At 32.9% G+C, this 18,335-nt stretch overlaps 2 protein-coding genes across 2 annotated transcripts in view; both read left to right on the top strand.

Annotated features, from left to right (window-relative positions):
• LOC118195903 (trypsin-1-like) overlaps positions 1-18,335 on the top strand; it is a 122,856-nt gene that overhangs the window by 47,998 nt on the left and 56,523 nt on the right. The window lies entirely within an intron of this gene.
• LOC146993234 (venom peptide isomerase heavy chain-like) lies at positions 519-17,043 on the top strand. The gene is made up of 7 exons (XM_085807754.1): positions 519-688; positions 2,780-2,910; positions 3,041-3,141; positions 3,220-3,304; positions 9,896-10,094; positions 13,759-13,913; positions 16,550-17,043. The coding sequence occupies exons 1-7, from the start codon at positions 643-645 to the stop codon at positions 16,706-16,708; spliced, it is 876 nt and encodes a 291-aa protein (XP_085663880.1). The 5' UTR covers positions 519-642; the 3' UTR covers positions 16,709-17,043.

Raw genomic sequence — 18,335 nt, 5'->3', positions numbered from 1 at the left:
GAAAGGGGGAGTATCTAAATTATTTTCTCCCTCCTTTCTCAATGCCTTTGGGGTGTAACTCGAAGCACGCTTGACACGTATTCAAGAGGTCCGGAGTTAGAATCTAGGAGAGGGCACTGCGCAATTTTCATGTTCCTCTATCGATATAATCTAATAACTCTACAACTTCTACAATTATTTTAATTCACTAAATGGTGAAAAAAATTTCCGTTTGAAATTCCAAGGTTGTATAGAATAAAAATTATGTGCGACATGTTGAATAACGCATAAACAATCCAAAAACAAACATTCGATTTTTTTTTTTTTTTTTTTTTTTTTTTTTTGTTTGTTTGTTTGAAATGAAGAAAATATGTAAATTACGTCAAAACGAATGTATTTTCTCCTTCTGAGACAACGTATGGTACAACGGCAGAGCGAAGTCCGGTGTATAATCAAATTTTAGATAAAAAATTCTATCGCATTAAGATAACAACAATAAATTCTTCTTTAATCTCAAAAAAAAACATTATTTCTGCACATACAATGACACATTTAAATCCAAGAAGAATGATACTGTAAGATACAATTTTCCTTATATTTTGTTGTTTCTAGAAATAGGTTTTCCTTGCTTACAATTTCCGTGCTTATTTCTCTCTCAGAAATATGTACTTTGTACCCATCGTACTGCTTGCATCCTGCGCAACTTTAGGTAAGCGTAATACCTCATATATTTTGTTCTGTTTTAAATGCTAAATATTGCTTCTGAAAGCAATTATTTATTATATCTTCCGAGCTCAAATAAGAGGTAATAATAACAAGAAAAATTTTACCTTTTTACTAAAGATTTATTTCCTGGGTTGCAAAATTGTAGATTACAACACTAAACCTCTAAACATAAATTACATCCCCATAACAAAATTTATTAGTTTTTTAATTACACAAACTGTGAATCATTCTTAACTTTTGTAATTATGTAAACAAATATCTGATACAATGTATCACACACTGTTGCATAATCTCAAACTGATACTGCCTCATCAATCTCAGAAACACTAATTTGAATTTCTTAAATGTGAAATTTTATGCTTGATATTTTCCATCCTTTTTCTTCAACTGTCCAGCTTCACGACGGGGCGCATATTTATGCCTATTAAAGATTTTGTAACCATCTAGCTAATTAGAAAAACTTTTTTCTGTAAACTATTGATACATTAGATCACTATAAAGTAGAATACTGAGAATCATATGCGAATTTAAAGCTAAATATTACCCAATCTTCCAAATCAGTGCTGAAGCAACAACAAATTACACTCTTAAACAAACAAAACAAAAAAAAAAAAAAAAAAAACGACGCACCGAGAAGGTATAAAGCAAATTGGACACAAATTGATACGCATATAGGTTTCGACGGAAAATGCAAAATTTTACATTTTGGCTGCTAATGAATGAACAGTTGTCGCTACAACGCATCTGATCTGCGCTACTGGCAACATATTTAAGAGGAGAAATTACGATTTCAGGTCATAAATTCTTTACGAATTTCATTCCGTGTACTCTGGTAGACAGTAACTATGCCTCGCATACATGTGCACAGATGTCAGAATTTGAGAGAGGTCGTGTAGTTGGACTCAAAGAAGCCGGTTGGTCTTATCGGCGAATAGCTCGACATTTGAGCAGGAGCGATGCCACTATTAGACGATGTTGGCAGTAATGAGTGAACCATGGCCACACACAGCGTCAAGAAGGAAGCGGTAGGCCTAGAGAAACGACAGAACGTGAAGACCGAGCAATCGTGAGAGCGGCACTCGCAGCCCCAGATGCATCATCATCAATTGTACGTGCAACTAGTGCTTTAGTGACAGCAAGGACCATTCATAGAGAGCTCGCAGAAAGGGGGCTAAGGTCCCGGGGCCCCTTGCGCCGACTACCATTGACCTCTGTACAACGTCAAGCCCGTTTGCAGTGGTGTCGGGCTCATTCGCACTGGAATGTCACTGACTAGAATAGAATAGTCTTCAGTGATGAGTCCCGCTTTGAACTGAGCCCCGACGACCAGCGAAGGCGAGTCTGGAGACGCCCCGGACAGCGGTGTGATACCAACCTGACTGTCTTCCGGCAGACAGGCCGACAACCAGGTGTGATGGTCTGGAGAGCCATTTCATTTCATAGTAGGACCCCTTTGGTTGTCATCCGTCGCAACCTTACAGCACAGCGGTACGTTGACGAAGTTCTAATGCCCGTTGTGTTGCTCTTCATGTCACGCCCCCACATTGCACATGTTTTTACTGCTTGCCTTAGTGCTTGCCGAACATTACCTTGGACAGCATTACCTTGGACGGATCTCTCTCCTATTGAGCACGTTTGGAGCATTATGGGCAGGGCCCTCCAACCAGCTCGGGATTTTGACGATCTAACGCGCCAGTTGGACAGAATTTGGCACGATTTCCCTCAAGAGGACATCCGCAACCTCTATCAACCGATGCCAAACGGAATAACCGCTTGCATAAGGGCCAGATGGGGACAAACGCGTTACTGACTTTTTCACTTTGTGAAGCTCTATGACTTCAATAAATCATGCATTTTTTCTCAAACTGTACTCATTTGTTTTGCTGTACATGTACGTCACTTCTACCGATTTTCGTCCCATTCAGACAACTCCTTCTTAGTGCGGGTTTCCCCCCCCCCTGAAAGTGTAGATTCTAAAACAACGGGAATCTTTACTGACTGACAGTGTGAAATTGCTGTTTATTTGCCTGAGCAAATTTTTAACTTTTTGAATACCATAATCTTTCTTACTTAGCGCTAGGCTATGCTGCAGACGTTCTAGACGCTGTAACAGTCCGAAACTGCGGAAAGTCACTGTTTCCATCACCCGCTCTTGACCGTATTGTTGGCGGAAAGAAGGTACGTCCTGGACAATATCCCTGGATGGTAAGTTTCCTCGTCACTGCTGAAATTTACTTTTTTCTTTAGTAACAGTTCTTTAAATGAAATTCAGAATCTCATTACACCAGAACGAATGAATATAGTTTGTACGTTCGTTATAACTTCTATTTCGTAGGTTTCATTGCAAGAGAGAGATAGATTTGGTTTCGAACACGCTTGTGGAGCTGCCATTTTGAATGAGAACTGGGTTGTAACGGCAGCCCATTGTATTGATTAGTATGCATTTATATATTCTCTTCTCTATTGTAAACTAAATTTTCTTTAAATGACTCCTTTAATTGTTACTTTCATTAGTCCTAGATCTCCAAAAATGTATCGGATCTTAGTTGGACTTCATAAGTTATCCGAAGAGGATGCTCCAACTGTACAACGTATTACGGTATGTAGCCATTTTTGTTATGTTTTCATAAACTGAACGTCTTCTACGTACAATGAAAATATTTTAGTTTAACTAAATTCCCCTTATTTTACGGCAATGTTGTGGCTGAGATGATTTCTCTGTGAGTGAAATCACTGTCTCTCAAGACGTTATGCTTGCCGTTGAACTAAACTCGCTAAGCAGACTGAGTACCTCATGCTCTCTATATTCAATTTCTACTATGATCACAGAATACAAACTATAAGAAACTCGTATTCTAATTAAGTAATGTGGGTCTGTACTTTGAGAATAAATTATTAAAAGTCGATGTTTATGTCAAGCATATCCTTTCTTTTGGAATTAGGTAGAGAGGCACCTGATTTCTTACATCAATGAATTAATATTCTAAGGTACTATACTGAACGCAGTATAATACTTTAGACATTATATTATATGAATACCAAGTAAATAAAAATAATTCTCTATTACAATGGAGTCTAGTTTTTCTAATCCAAAGATAACTTTTTCAATAACAATTATTTTGCGAATTTCCATCTTATTTTTAAACTTTCAATGACATACACACTTTACTTTTTATACTGAAGTCAGGAATAGAATAACTCAAGCCAAATTAGATAAAATCGTTAATAAAAATGTAAATTGCATTAGAATTGCAGTTTTTAATGACATTTATACTGGTGACATATATATTCACTAAGCACATTGTGGGACATGAAAAAGTAACCCACCTTCGGTACTAGTGCTGCGGAAAGGGGATAAATTTTCGTACGCCGCCCTGTAAGATATTCATACAACTCAATAACTATAATTATAAAATATTCCATCTGGATTTGGAGTTCGAGATTAGTTAGTAATGGGAACTTTTTTTCTGTTAGATTTTTATAGTTTTCACATTTATTAAAGCCAGAGTCAAAAGTGATTGCATCTGCAAGTGTTTTAAGGTCTTATTTCTACAGTACTAAACTGAAATATATTACTGTCTTGTTATGCAGTCCTATAGCAGGAAATAAGTTTCTTAACTTGATGTGTGAGAATAAGTAAATAGCTGTTGAACTAAGTGAGCTTCCTTTCTGTGCTAGATATTCTTAGGGTTTTTTAATTCAAAAGTTTCTCCATTAATGCATCTCACTTCATTCAGGTATGTTACATAAGACAGTACAGTCAATTTACAAATTATAATTTTATCAAATAGAAATGGATCCATAACATGCTAGCTTCCTGTAGCTTGTCTTCTGGGATGGAGATGCACAATGCGAAGCTTATCAAAACAACCTCTCTGTGCTTTCCCCCTTGAACTGCCTAATGCTTGACAGTCGTTGAAAACTAGTTTAGTTTTTTGTCTTTGAAATACGCGAAACAGAACGTTCACTTATCCCCACCGAATTTAATGTTTGAAGTCAAATCCGACGTATTATTAAAAATAATTCTAAACACTTCGTTAACTCATAAAAGTCTAGAAAAAAGGTTCCGTTCAGAAAACTGCCGATCTCATTGTGCAGTGGCAGTTTTAATAAAATCTTAAATAATTCTGAATTAAGTATGCCTAATAATTAAGACACAATAACACGCCGAACAAATACTAATTCAAAAGTCAAACAACAAAAATCAGCTTTATATTTTCAAAATTTTCACAGGACTAGTTTCGATGGTTTTTCCGAACCACCATCCTCAGCTGCAAAGGCGCAAATGAACAAAATACGAAAAAATGGTTAGATAAGATAAGAAAGCCTGGACAAGAAAAAGCAAGTGGCGCCCTCTGTTGATGAAACCAGAACTAAAACATAATTTCTTTAAAGGCCGAAGGCAAAGATGGATTGGAATTAAAATCGTTAACTAGAACAGAAAGATTTTTGAATGTGAAATGCCTCTAGAAAATCCAGTTCTCCAATGGAAGATGTTTTTTGAATACTTTTGGCAGCAGAAAAATTGAAAGTGTGATTTTTGGACCAACAATGTTGAGCAACAGAAGACTTCTGTGTTTCCTTTTTTCTAACATATGCCTCATGTTCCTTGACGCGAAATTTTAAGGCTCTCTTAGTTTGGCCAATGTAAATTAAACCACACTGGCAAGGAATCCTATACATACCCCACGAATTCATATCCGGAATGGGGTCCTTGAGTATGGAACTCGGAATTTAATTGATGGGAGAATAAACAACCCGAAAGTTAAATTTCTGCAAAATATGTGCAACTTTATAGCTAATTGATGGAAAGAAGGGAATGACAACAGAATTTTTATAATCTCCTAAAATAAGAGTATGCCTTTTAGTGTGTTGAGATGAGAATTTTTTAACTGCTTGATTAATAATGTTGGGTGAAAAGCCCCTGTCAATAGCTATTGCCTTTAAATAATTTAGTTCTTCATCAAAGGATAGTTTGGAGGAGCAAACTTGAAGAGCACGGAAAACATGGGAATAAAATGAAGCTAACTTTTGTTTAGTCGGATGACATGATTTAAAGTGTGGTGGAAGGCAAACCGATGAAGGTTTACGGTAAACTGTAGTACTGAAGTTGGATGTGTTACGTGTGACCAGAATGTCGAGAAACGGAAGAGAATTGCAAGTCTCAAGTTCAAAAGTGAACTGAATAGCAGGATCAATAGAATTCATTGTTTAAAGAACTCTATTTAAATCATCTTTATTACCTTCAAACAGGGTAAAAGTATCGTCTACGTAGCGGAACCATGCCGGGAAGTTTAAAGTTTCAAACAGTTTTGATTCATAATAATGCTTGTAGATATCGGCCAGGATGGGACTGAGGGGGCTTCCCATGGCTAATCCTTCAGTTTGCTTGTAATATTTATTTTGGAAAACAAAATGTGTTTGTTTCAAACAGAGTTGAGTGAGAGAAATTAGCTCATCAATTTCGATGCAAGAGAAATGAAATTCACGAAGTCTGGTTTCTAGACATCTTAATGCACCCTCCACTGGAACATTGGTGATTAATAATTTTACATCAAAAGAAACCATGAGTAAATTTCTAGGAGAAATGTGGTTAACCTTTTTTACAAACTCTATTGAATTTTTTATGGTGTATATGTTATTGTCTAATAGAGTTGAAAATCTGGAAACTAAATAATTAGCAAATGGATACGAGGCAGTACCTAAATTTGATACAATAGGGCGGAAAGGAATACCACTTTTATGAATTTTGGGAAGAGCATATAATCTGGCACAATTCGCAACAGATGGGATAAGCGAATGTTTTAAGTTGCTTGAAATGATTTATGAAGATTTGATCTCAGTTTTTATTTCTGACAAGTCCGAAGGTGAAGGATCTTTAGGGATCGGATTATATGGCCCTTCGTTTAAGAGTTTAGTGACACCATCGATGTAAGTGTTCTTATCCATGACGACTATCTGGTCACCTTTGTCGGCCTTTGAAATGATAATATCCGGATTAGAATGAATTTCGCGCATTATAACTCTTTCTCTCGCAGTTAGATTTGGTTTCAAAGGTTCCAAAATAACTAAAATTAGTTATTTATTAACTTGTTTAGAGATTTAAAGCCATTTTCCCCATGCAAGTCTGTGGCATAGCAATTAGCATACCCTTTCGACACAGCGAAAGTTCTGAATTTGACTCTGAAGGAACGCAAAGTGAATCTTTCAGCTCACTCTAAAGTGAATCTTTCAGCTCTCCTATTCTTTCAGAATTCTCACTCGTTTAATTTTGTGGATTTCACATTAAGCTCCTTTTCCATGATCTAATTAAAAGAGCGTATATGCATTTAAAAGTCTTTATTACGGTTGCTTAAAAAAATAACTTAGCATTTTTGTTCTGAACGTATTATAATATAAAACTGTTCGTGATTCTTTTACAAAAGTGAATATTTCAAAAATGCACAAAAACTATTTACAGTATTCTCTTAAAATTAACGCCTCTGAAAATCGGAGCTCGAAGCGGAAAAAAACATGCCATTACTTCTACGTTGAAAACGAAGACCCAAAAAAGATATACGTTATTTCTTATGCTTCTAAAGTTAAATCATTAGTAACAAGAACGCAGAAATCAATTTAAGTCTTTAAATGTATCTGTAGTAACAATAAATAAAATAAGAAACCAAGATTTACAGCTTAAAAAAGCGAAAAAAACTTAATATTCCCCAGCTTTTGCCGAGGAATGTGGATCAGTGCAAAACTATTTGTAGAACCCTGCATGAAAACTGTTTAGCAGAAAATAAATGGGAATATATTGTGAAACATAGGTTTACCTAAATGATGAAACATAGGTTTACCTAAATGACTACAAGAATAGTCTACTTTTGATGGAAAACGCAGAGAACAAAATGTGGAAACGTAGTTCCGTCAATTTTCAAAAAAAAGCTTCAGTAAGGGATTCACGATTGTTGAAGTATTCTCTTACAGTGGGAAATTAAAAATAAGAAAAATGGGAAAAAATTTTCAAAATAAGGACTATCAAGAGAATGTCTTAGCTCCGTTATTTAGAGCCGAAATTCCAGTCCTTTATCAAGTGACTTTCAAAGAACAAAACAATAAGTAATATTTCAAAAAGTACTATAGCATTCCTTAAACAAGTAAAGACTAGTTACAGGTAAGACATATATACCTTTTTTAATGTAATTCCGCGAAGTCCTCCTGCCGTTTCACCTATGGATTAATGAGCCTATGGTTTCTTGAAAACAGTTTTCCAATCGCAAACCCACTGCGATTGACGGAGTTTGAAAAGCAGCAGATGAGAAATGGAAATTAATACCCCTGAAAATTTTATTAAAAAAAAAGCTCTTTAATCATAGAAAAAAGGATGTTAGCTTATAGTCCAGAAGAAAGACTATCAAATCAAACATTTAAAAAAATACTGTTTAGAAATTAAACATTAATTTAACAGCCCCAAAATCGTTCTAAAAATGGGTAAATTCCCTCTGTACATGAGTCAGCTGTTCTTATGACTTAAAGATAACGCATGCCGTTTTTTATGTTAGCAAAAGATTCTTTGAAATATGCTAATACTTTCTATTCGACAGGATACATTAAGTTTGCAAATGAATTAAATTTCAAAACTCTATGAATCGGCTTTTTATAAAATTAATAAGTAACTTTTTAGCTGGTGTAGACAAAAATTGATTCTCTCAAATATGCTGTATATTATGCTCTTACTTTACTAAGTCTCATTTCACCTCATTTTTATTTCATAACGCAAAATAATAAGAATTTTAATGTGAGATTTCTTCAAGTAATTTTTCTTTCACCCAGAGACCGAAATCAGACTAAAGCTTTTATTTTTCATGAAATAAATGAATAAATCTATCAACAAATAAATGCAACCTTTCGTCATGTGATAAAATCATTCAACCATACGCCACCTTAGATGGTACGGTAGTTAGTGTGCCGATTGTTTACCAAGTCACTGGATTTGGACTCGAATTCCTAGTTAGGAGTGGACGTTTGCGAACGTAGAATTTTTGAGGAATGGCAAGAGCTATGAGAAACTCTTAGATTCCATCTGCAAAGGTTCTCTGAAAAATTAATCAACTAATACCTGCTAATTCGTACTACAGTACACATGCATCCTAGTTGCATCATCCTAGAAAACTGCTAAATTGCGGTAAATTTTAGTATTCGTGATATGGAATCTCCTTCTACAATGGAATAGTTTTACCAAAACCAAAAATGTAGGCTTACTTTGCTATGGATTATTATGCCTATTTTGTAAGTTGCTTTTGGTGACTTTTATATTGTTCTTTAATTATTCTGCTGCTTTTGAAAAGCTTTCTCTCTTAACTAGTCTTTCCATTTAAAGAAATCTTAAGCTTTGGTCCTTGAAAAAATTTCGTAACGCGGTTTTGATATTTTTAAGAGATGTATTTTGTAAGAATATGTAGGGATATTTTCTACGACTTTCTAAACTGCTTAAATTATTCACGTTGTCTCGTATACATGTAAGATTACAAAAAAAATCAAAACATTACTTTAATTTTCAGCAGCCCCTTAGTTCCCCTTTTTAATTTGGTTTTTGCCCCTTTCTCTTTTACAAATAATAATTGCTTATAATAAATCTCTCTAAACTGCTTCATTTCAAAATTTATTCCTGTCATAAGATTCTCGTGTAACGCCAATATCGCAAATACTTACACAAAGCTTCAGCGGATAATAATTTTACAAAATTATTTTTACCCAATTAAAATATAATCATTCTCTGTCAAGATTTCATCTTGAACATATTGCATTTTCTCTCTCTCCCTTCACTACTGCGAATTTGCTGCTGTTTCTTTCTTTAAATATATTTCAAAATATAGAAACTACCGATATAGCTCTTCAAGAACAGGCCCTTATAGCTCCAGTTTATCCCAGCTGGCTTAAAAAAAGTTTGTCAACTAGAATAAAGCAATAATGAAATTGACACGACTTTCTGGTATCTTTCATGGAACTAACTACTCCTTTATCTAAATTATTTCATACATATAACTTGCATCTGAATTATTTCATACATATGACTTGAATCTAAATTATTTCAGACATATAACTTGAAAATAATATTATAATTAATATAATATGAAAACTATATTCATATTTATTATTTATCATTATTATCATCATTGTGATAATTTATTCTATTTCTAACCCTTTTTAGGTATCCAAAATTGTCATTCATGAGGGCTACGATATTGGAGATGATGACGCTTACGACGATGATATTGCGCTTCTTCAAACTGCGAAGCCTATAGACATCAAAGGCTCCAAAGGTTATGTGAATGGTATTTGCTTACCAAAAAATAAAGCTGATCCTACAGGATATGCAACGGTCATAGGATGGGGGCATACCAGAACAGGTATTCAATTATTTCCATGGTACGGAAACATGCAGCAATCGTAAAAAATTCAGAAATCTGAACTTAAATAAATACTGGAAAAAATAAATGCTGAGAGTTGTCAGCAAACAATTGTTGAATGACATGGCAACAATATTTAAGGATTTATCAAAATCCTGTCGTGTATATTACAATGTGAGTAATATAATTTGGCATACAGTCAGAAACGAATAATTTCTTCGATGTATGATTTAATTTTAATAATTTTAAAGCCAAAGCTCTCACGGAGAAAAATGAAGCAGAAGGTCTTACGACGATCAAAGAATTTAGTTTGTATGTACCTTTTGCAAATAAATCCTTTGAAACGAACTTATACGTCAGCAAAGTTTTAGGATTAAATTTTTTAAAACAATCTGAGTGATGCCATCGAACAGTAACTTGAGGCAATAGCTAATAACACATCTCAGATTGTTTCCATTTACATACTGTCCGCTAACGGAAAGAAGTTTAACTGGGATTTTTTCTTTGATTTTATGCAACCCATACCTGCTGATATGGGTTCAGAATTTAAGCAGGGCGATTTATTTCGCTTTGTTTGCCCTTACCAGTGGCCGAGTGGTTAAGACCACTGACTCATTGGAATCAGCTCGACTGCGATACCAGGTGAATGAGCTGGTTGCGTAGTTTCTTTTCATGGTTTTCGCATGTGTGTGTAAGAGGAATTCGAGCCAACTTCTCCTAGAAACTCCTCCACGACGGCGTCCCTTCCCTAAGGCAGACAACTCTCGTATGCTTTGTCATATTCATATAACCTAACCTAGTTTCTTTCACTTACCAATATATTCAATTATTCGCAAAGAGTTTTAAAACTACCTCCATAATTATTTTCATTTTAATCGCTGTACTCTCAATGCGTTATTCACGAATGAAAGGTACAAAAAAATTTTAGTTCTCAATTGAAAGTTCTTTGCTTATAAAATTTTAAGTTTTTGTATTCCATTTATGCCGCTAAAACGCATACATTCATTGAAAACGAGACAAAAGATTGAGTATAGGTTTTTTATTGCAGATTCGATGTATTTCAGTCTTTCCAAGACCTGCTTAAAGCTTATGAATATTGCAGAAAGAATTTCTTGATTATTTCTTACATTATTACATCTTTTATATTTATTGCAATAATGCTGAAAATGTTCATAAAAATTATTAGTTGAGCAGATTACGAGTTAAACATATTTTAAATAACGCCGATTAGGTGTATTATTTAAAAAATAAAATAATTATTCCCGATATTGAGAAAAATGGTTATTGCCATTAAATTGCTTAGTTTATTGAGCAGTTTACGGATTAATTAAGTTTGAAAAAGGATTTAATGATTTGTGGCTACGAGCAAGATAAATTAAATCTTACTTTCGCAGCAATGATAACATTTCCTAATGTAACAGTTTCGTTATTGCGTTACGCTGCTGTACATAAATAATCTATGCTTCAAAAATTTTTGGAAAGACTGTTAAGAATACGTCCACCGTCAAAACCGAAACAAAGCTTACAGACGCTTATTGTTCAAGAAATTTTAAACAACGTTATTCAACTTTCTTCTGATGTTTTGATCAAAGATTCAGACAACGAAATACAACGTTAAGGAAATCACATGTATGCATTGCAATGCTATCTAGCGTTTGTTAATGCAGAAAAATTATATTTTTATATGTAAAACAATTGTGGCCAAGACAACATTTCGAAAAGAAGGCACCCTGAAGAAAGGGGAAAAAAATTTGCTGCTTTGCTAGCTTATAATATTGATTTGTTTCCTGCATGGTTAAAACGACTTATTATTGCATTAACTATTTTATTAAGTGTTACGAATTTTGAGATTTATGTAAGCAGCCCGCCCCTGACATTATGACTTTCATTCATCTTTTCGTAAAAATACATGTTATTTATTTAAAGTTACTTGTTAAAAATTAACTCTTTCTGTATCAGATATCAATTATTATTTCATGGGGTAACTTTTGCCTTATAAAAGCGAAGACGGTGTGTTTTAAAACTGTAAAAATATTTATGATTGGTGAATTTGAAACAGAAATTAAAAAAGAAATATGTTATTATATTGGCTGTTGCAAATTTATACCATCTCTGTTTAATTAAAACTAAAATATAAAAAATACTAATTAATGAAATAATTAATAGACAGAAAATTTAATTAGATCTTCGGATTCTTCTAATATTTTTCTTCTCGATGATTCATTTGCGTTCTAATAAAATCAGATCCGAGAACTCTCTTAATTGTGTTATTGTATATAATTTGTGTGGACCCCTATGATAATTATATTCTTGATAGCCTAGTTGCTGTTTAATAAGAAACTGTACAATATCCAGTTGTAATCAGAAACCAAAAATGCAGTATAATATGAAGTCTACACCTGTTTTAACGAAAGCTTGAGCCAAAAGAAAAGATTTTGACTTAAAATTGGGCATTTTGCTCTTAAACCTGTAGTAGCTAGGAATTTCTTTACATTACTTTTTAATATTTAATCAAAATAGAATATAAATTTGAAATTAGTCAATCATTACATCTGAAGCTTCTTTATTTGTTCATATCTGATTACAACATTTACTATAATCACATTAAAATGATCATGAATAAATATCAGTTACTTTTGTAGTATATTTCATTTGCCATTTATGATAAATAACATAAATGTCGACTACCTTATCATAAATATTTGACCTTTGAAGGTTCAGTCGCTTTCCTTTCTTCGTCTATAGCAACGTTGCCGTGTCATTAAGGAGATGCTGATAAGCCATCCTTCTTTATTGTTTGAACTTAATGTATACTTCTACTCCCAGATAACCGGCTAAAGAGCTGTTATAATACAAAGCTTTCTCAGAGGTATTAGATTACCAGAAGAATGCCTCCAAAAGCAGATACTAAATTCAGATGTTTATAGAAGATATTTATAGAATTCGTTAGCAAGATATTTTGCTATCTATTTGACTTAAAAATGAAACAAGCTACTCCTTAAACTTTTTATGAAAAACATGTATGTAACTAAGAAACACAGTAATGTAAAAAACAAGGCTTAAATTCATGTCTAAACCTTAAAATAATGAGCCCTAAAAAATGTAGTGGCCTATATTAGATATTATCAATCATTTAACAACATCTTAGATAGATGTAAGTAAAATAAATCCCTACAGAACTCCAGAAATATTTGAACTTTCACACGATCGTCTCTCAGAACCGTAAAAACTCGGTATTTTAAAGATAGCAGTTTATTCATTTATGCTTGTCGTAATAAGCTCTCATTTATGGTCAATGAAAACTCAAGTTCAAAAATCTCCATTACTCGAACTGACTGTTACTGTATCGAATGACACATCTCACAATTTCATCTAATAGGATAGATTTTTTTGGTTATTATATAAAAAAAGGATCCTCAGTATGTATTTAGTTATGTTAGATTTATTATTTTTAATGTTTTATGTAACATACAGCAAACATCACTTAAAAAAGGAAACTTCATTCAAAATAAGTGAGATTGAGTGTGGGATTAATTATATCATTTTCATAAAAAATAACGTGATTGAAACTATTAAATAGCTTTAGGTATTTACGTAGTTTACCAACGTTCAACATCAAAGTAATTTAGTAAACCATAATTTATGAATTGGATATTTCTTACAGATGGAGAAAACTCAGACATATTGCTTCAAGTTACAGTACCTATAATTCCACGAGACTTGTGCAATGAGTCTTATGATGACGATCTGGAAGATGGCATTGACGAAATCACAGAGTATATGATCTGTGCCGGGTCTAAGGGGAAAGACTCCTGTCAGGTATAAACAGTATATAAATTAGCTTCTGGTTCAATTAATTAATGCTCAAACTCTGTAAAATTTTAACTTGACGAGTAATCAAACCTAGAATTTTTAAGTAAGCAGAGAAGCATACTATATATATATGCATCTAAAAGACCTAGTGTCTAGTACTTTTTTGAAGTTCTTGTAGCCGGTATAATGTTTCCACATTTCGCTTCAGCTTAGATAAGAATGCTTTTTAACCATGTGCAGGGCTATGATAGGAAAAGCTACCTACATCACTCGCCATTCTTCATTAGTTGAAAGCCGCTGCAAAATCAAGAAGTCCACCAAGAAGGCATCCCTCCTCTTAGACAAATAGCCCTGGATTGCTTTGCCACAATCAAATAAACCAAACTAAAACCGCTACAGAGTTTTGTTTGCGCCTAGAATTTATGTATGTTCCTTTCGAACTGCAAGAAAGCACTCTTCCACCACCACCGAACTATTAGCCGCACTTTTCTAAATTTAACTGTAAGGTCGCCGATAGGATGTTAATTTATGATACAGTATTAGATAGTCTTAAATATAAAATAGTCTTAAATATAGTACTACTGACACTTCATGTAATATTAGGTAGTCTTAAATATATTTCAAAATGAGTTTTGTATTTATTTTCTCTTTATGAGCGGAAGAGTAATACGATAAATTTTCATTAATAGCACATAGGATGTAATGAGGCATAAGTAAAATTAACAAATAGCAAAACTTTGAAATGCAGTCAAAAGTTTTGGATTCGACAGGTACAAGAAATGCGCACAAACCTTAACTTCAATACTCTTTGATATGGAACTTTTTATTTAGCCTCAAAATTCCAAATGAAGAATTTCAGCTAAATAGCCTCAGCTAAATTTCAGCTAAATTTTCTTTTTAAGAAAACAAGCTGTCTATTCGTATGAAATTGTCATCAAACAAAGGCTTAAATTTTAAACCTCAACACAGCCATAAAGAGCACAGTTTAAATTAATAAGTTTAAATTAATATTTGCAAATCATGAATATAAAAATCAATAAAATCATATTAAAAAGATAAAACCAACCTTTGAGCAGGAATTTTCAAAGGGTAAATGATGTTCATTTAAAACTGGCCACCTACATCTCAAAGCATTGAAAATATAAGTTTACGACAATTTTTAGTCAATCTTTAACTATTTTTCACTTATCTGACACTGAAGAGGGACGGCGTAAACAGATAAAAATTCAAGTTGGTTGAAAACATGGAGGCATTTGCTACACCATTTGTGACCTAAAATACTGAGCATCAGACTTCTTTAAGTGAAAGCACTCATGGTCGGTACAAGATAGAGTAGCCCACGCCCCCTTAGAAAATGCTGTCTCTGCATTATACTGTATGATGCAGACATTGTAAGCTAAGACGATCACCCAGAGTTCCAGACGAATTCTTTCGAAGAGGTTCACCCACAGCTCTTTCGTAGAGGTGGTCGCCTTAAAGAATATGAAAGCACTCATAGTCGGTACAAGATAGAGTAGCCCACGCCCCCTTAGAAAATGCTGTCTTTGCATTATACTGTATGATGCAGACATTGTAAGCTAAGACGATCACCCAGAGTTCCAGAAGAGTTCTTTCGAAGAGGTTCACCCACAGCTCTTTCGTAGAGGTGGTCGCCTTATTCATGTTGTTCAATTTTTTAATTATGTTCTCGAAATTTCTGATCACTTAGTACTCTTAGGGAGGCAGTTACCATGAAAGGCATTAAATTAAACAAATTTTTCAGTTAGAAAGAAGTTGAACAATTTATCTTTTGTTTGATTGCAAAAAGAAATACTCCTCAATATCCCTACTTCCCTTGGCGATTACCTAGGTTCGCCTAATGGTAAAATTAGCTTGGAAAACTTTTTAGATGCCAGAACATGATTTCCATTATATGAAGTCATCGTCACAATGTTATTAATGCTGTCACATTCAGCTGAATTCTGCAGACATAAATTTCTAAATGAAAGTTTTTGAAAAGTAAATGAATGTTCCTAAATGAAAGTGGTGAATTTGCATAAATCATATATCCATGCATTAGTTGAAAACTTTTTCAGATAATACTGACCACATCTTAAAGCTATTTTTATAAAACAAATGTCAAACAAACAAAAACATTTATAAGTATTTAACATAAAGTATAAACATTTTTTATCATTTTATATATTTAAGCTATTTTTATAAAACAAATCAAAATAGATTTTACGAAATGTAATTTACTTTTTATTTTGAGATGTATATTCTCAGTAGTTTACACTCATTTCTAACGTATCTTTCATAACACCTAGATAATGAATGAATGAGTAAAATACTTCGTTTGGCACAAATCGAAGAGCATTTGTAAATATTATGTAATTGCGAGCCTTGCCAGGAATTCGAAAACAGGATGATTCGCATAGTAGCTACTTTGACTTGCTATGTCAGTCATGCCAAACGTGACAACAAATATTTGAAATGTCTCGCTTTGTTGAAATATCAAACATTAATGAAAGCAACACTTTGTAATACAATACTATTAAAATGATTGTTAACTATTTTATCATGAAAGTATTATGTACTGTATTGATTTTTTTCATTTTTTTATTTATTTATTTATTTTACTTTTTTTATTTATTTTTCTCCAGAATGACTCAGGAGGCCCTCTTTTCCAGACTGACAGCAGAGGCGTTGCAACTCTAATAGGCGTTGTGTCGCATGGTGCTGGATGCGGATTAAAGTTCTATCCTGGTGTTTATACAAAAGTAGCTATGTATAAATCCTGGATGGCTAAAGTTATGGCTTAAGAACTCGTCATAATATAACATAATAGTTCAATAGTTTGTACTGAAATTTTTTGAAGAAGCGGGCAGGATATTTAAAAGCAATATTTGCAGGTTATTCTTGTGCTTTGAATTTTGGGGCAAATTTACCATAATTTACGAGGAGAGAATCTTCTATTACAACGAAATGATGTAGAAAGTAACAAAAATTCAACATTAAGATTTTAGTTCCATATTTAGGAAATAATTCTTTAACATCCCTAAAACTGTTTAATTAAATTAATGTGTTTATAGGAAATATTTCGTTAAACTTATTTTTGCTAAGTGTGCAATATGTTTTAATAAAGTTATTATTTGTCTTTCAGTCTCTTTTCTGCTACAACGGAGTTCTTAGTTTCTATATAACAGCCTTCTAGTATTTTTTGTGGGGACGCTATTTCATTTTTGTAATCAAAATGCGTTACAGCTTTTAATAATTACGCATCAGAACAACGTTAAAGTCCAATGATCTGCAGTTTTATATGTAATAATAAAATATCACTATAAATCCAGAATAATGTTTACAAATTATTTATCTATGCAAGTTTCTTCTGTATAAAATAGTTTCTCTCTCATTTACCGGACTCATCAATCCCAATTATTTCAAATTTATGTGCATATATTTGATGAAATTTTGAGCATGTTCATTAAGGATGCCATGTTTAAATAAAACGAAAATGATGCAAATGCTTTTTTATCAAGCGTAAGGTTTCCTCAAAGGTGTTTGAACGTTGTACCTAGCTATATTATTATTTCTTAATTCCGTTTGAGGATGACATATACAAAATCATGCTCCTCCACCTATACTTCTCAAACCAAAACCATAGTTTAAAAGAGAAACTACCAGCTAAGACGTATGAGTTGAGGGGAAGTTGCAGTAAAGACTACAATAGCATATTCCGGTTCTCATAATTGTACCTATCTTTGCGTTTTGTACTGTAGATTTTTGCAGTCATACTGAAAATCCAAGTCTTTGAATTCTTATTTATTTTTAACTTTAAGGAAATGAAATTAAAATTGATATAATTCTGTATTTTTAGTGCTAAAAACTTGCTTGCTATCTTATTTTAAAGCACATTAGTCCTTAAAAACGTTTAAAATTTAAAATTAATTCAAATACTTTACTATTTTGATTTTTCATTTATATGAGAGAATGTTTAGGCTTTTTTCTAATATTTTTCAAGTTTTAATATTGTACGAAAAATATTAATAAATATGAACAATTTTTTCACTACTCATTATCATAAATAAATAAAAACTTCTCAAAGAGTTTCTTTAATTATATTAAGTTATTGCAATATTAAATTTAAAACAATTCAACAATTAAAAATTACAATTTTCATATTCTGTGATAAATGCATTCGAACATTATGCCAGGTACCGTCGCGTCTTTGCTAACATAAGTTGCTTTGAAGCATATACTTTTAAATTAAGCAATTTTTTTCAAACTCTAATATTCTGATAGCCGTTCTTTTAATCGTATTCATTATTATGTCACCTGAATTTTTTTAATTAACTGGTAAAAGTAAGAATGATTTCTAATAAATTAGGTTTTTGTAAATGCATTTAACGCAGGAATTTTTTATTATTTATATTTTAATGTTGAAATTGA

This window comes from Stegodyphus dumicola, chromosome X1, assembly GCF_044657685.1.
Source record: "Stegodyphus dumicola isolate Sdum_Otavi_A_Nest chromosome X1, ASM4465768v1".
NCBI lineage: Eukaryota > Metazoa > Arthropoda > Arachnida > Araneae > Eresidae > Stegodyphus > Stegodyphus dumicola.
The sequence above is the reverse complement of the archived record's forward strand: the minus strand, read 5'-3'. Positions and strand labels throughout refer to the sequence as shown.

What these genes read in the sequence shown, in the direction of transcription:
- LOC146993234 (XM_085807754.1), top strand. Translation starts at nt 643, where the DNA reads ATGTACTTTGTACCCATCGTACTGCTTGCATCCTGCGCAACTTTAG. An exon ending in CAACTGTACAACGTATTACG is followed by an intron (nt 3,305 to 9,895) that starts GTATGTAGCCAT and finishes AACCCTTTTTAG; the next exon opens with GTATCCAAAATTGTCATTCA. An exon ending in AGGGGAAAGACTCCTGTCAG is followed by an intron (nt 13,914 to 16,549) that starts GTATAAACAGTA and finishes ATTTTTCTCCAG; the next exon opens with AATGACTCAGGAGGCCCTCT.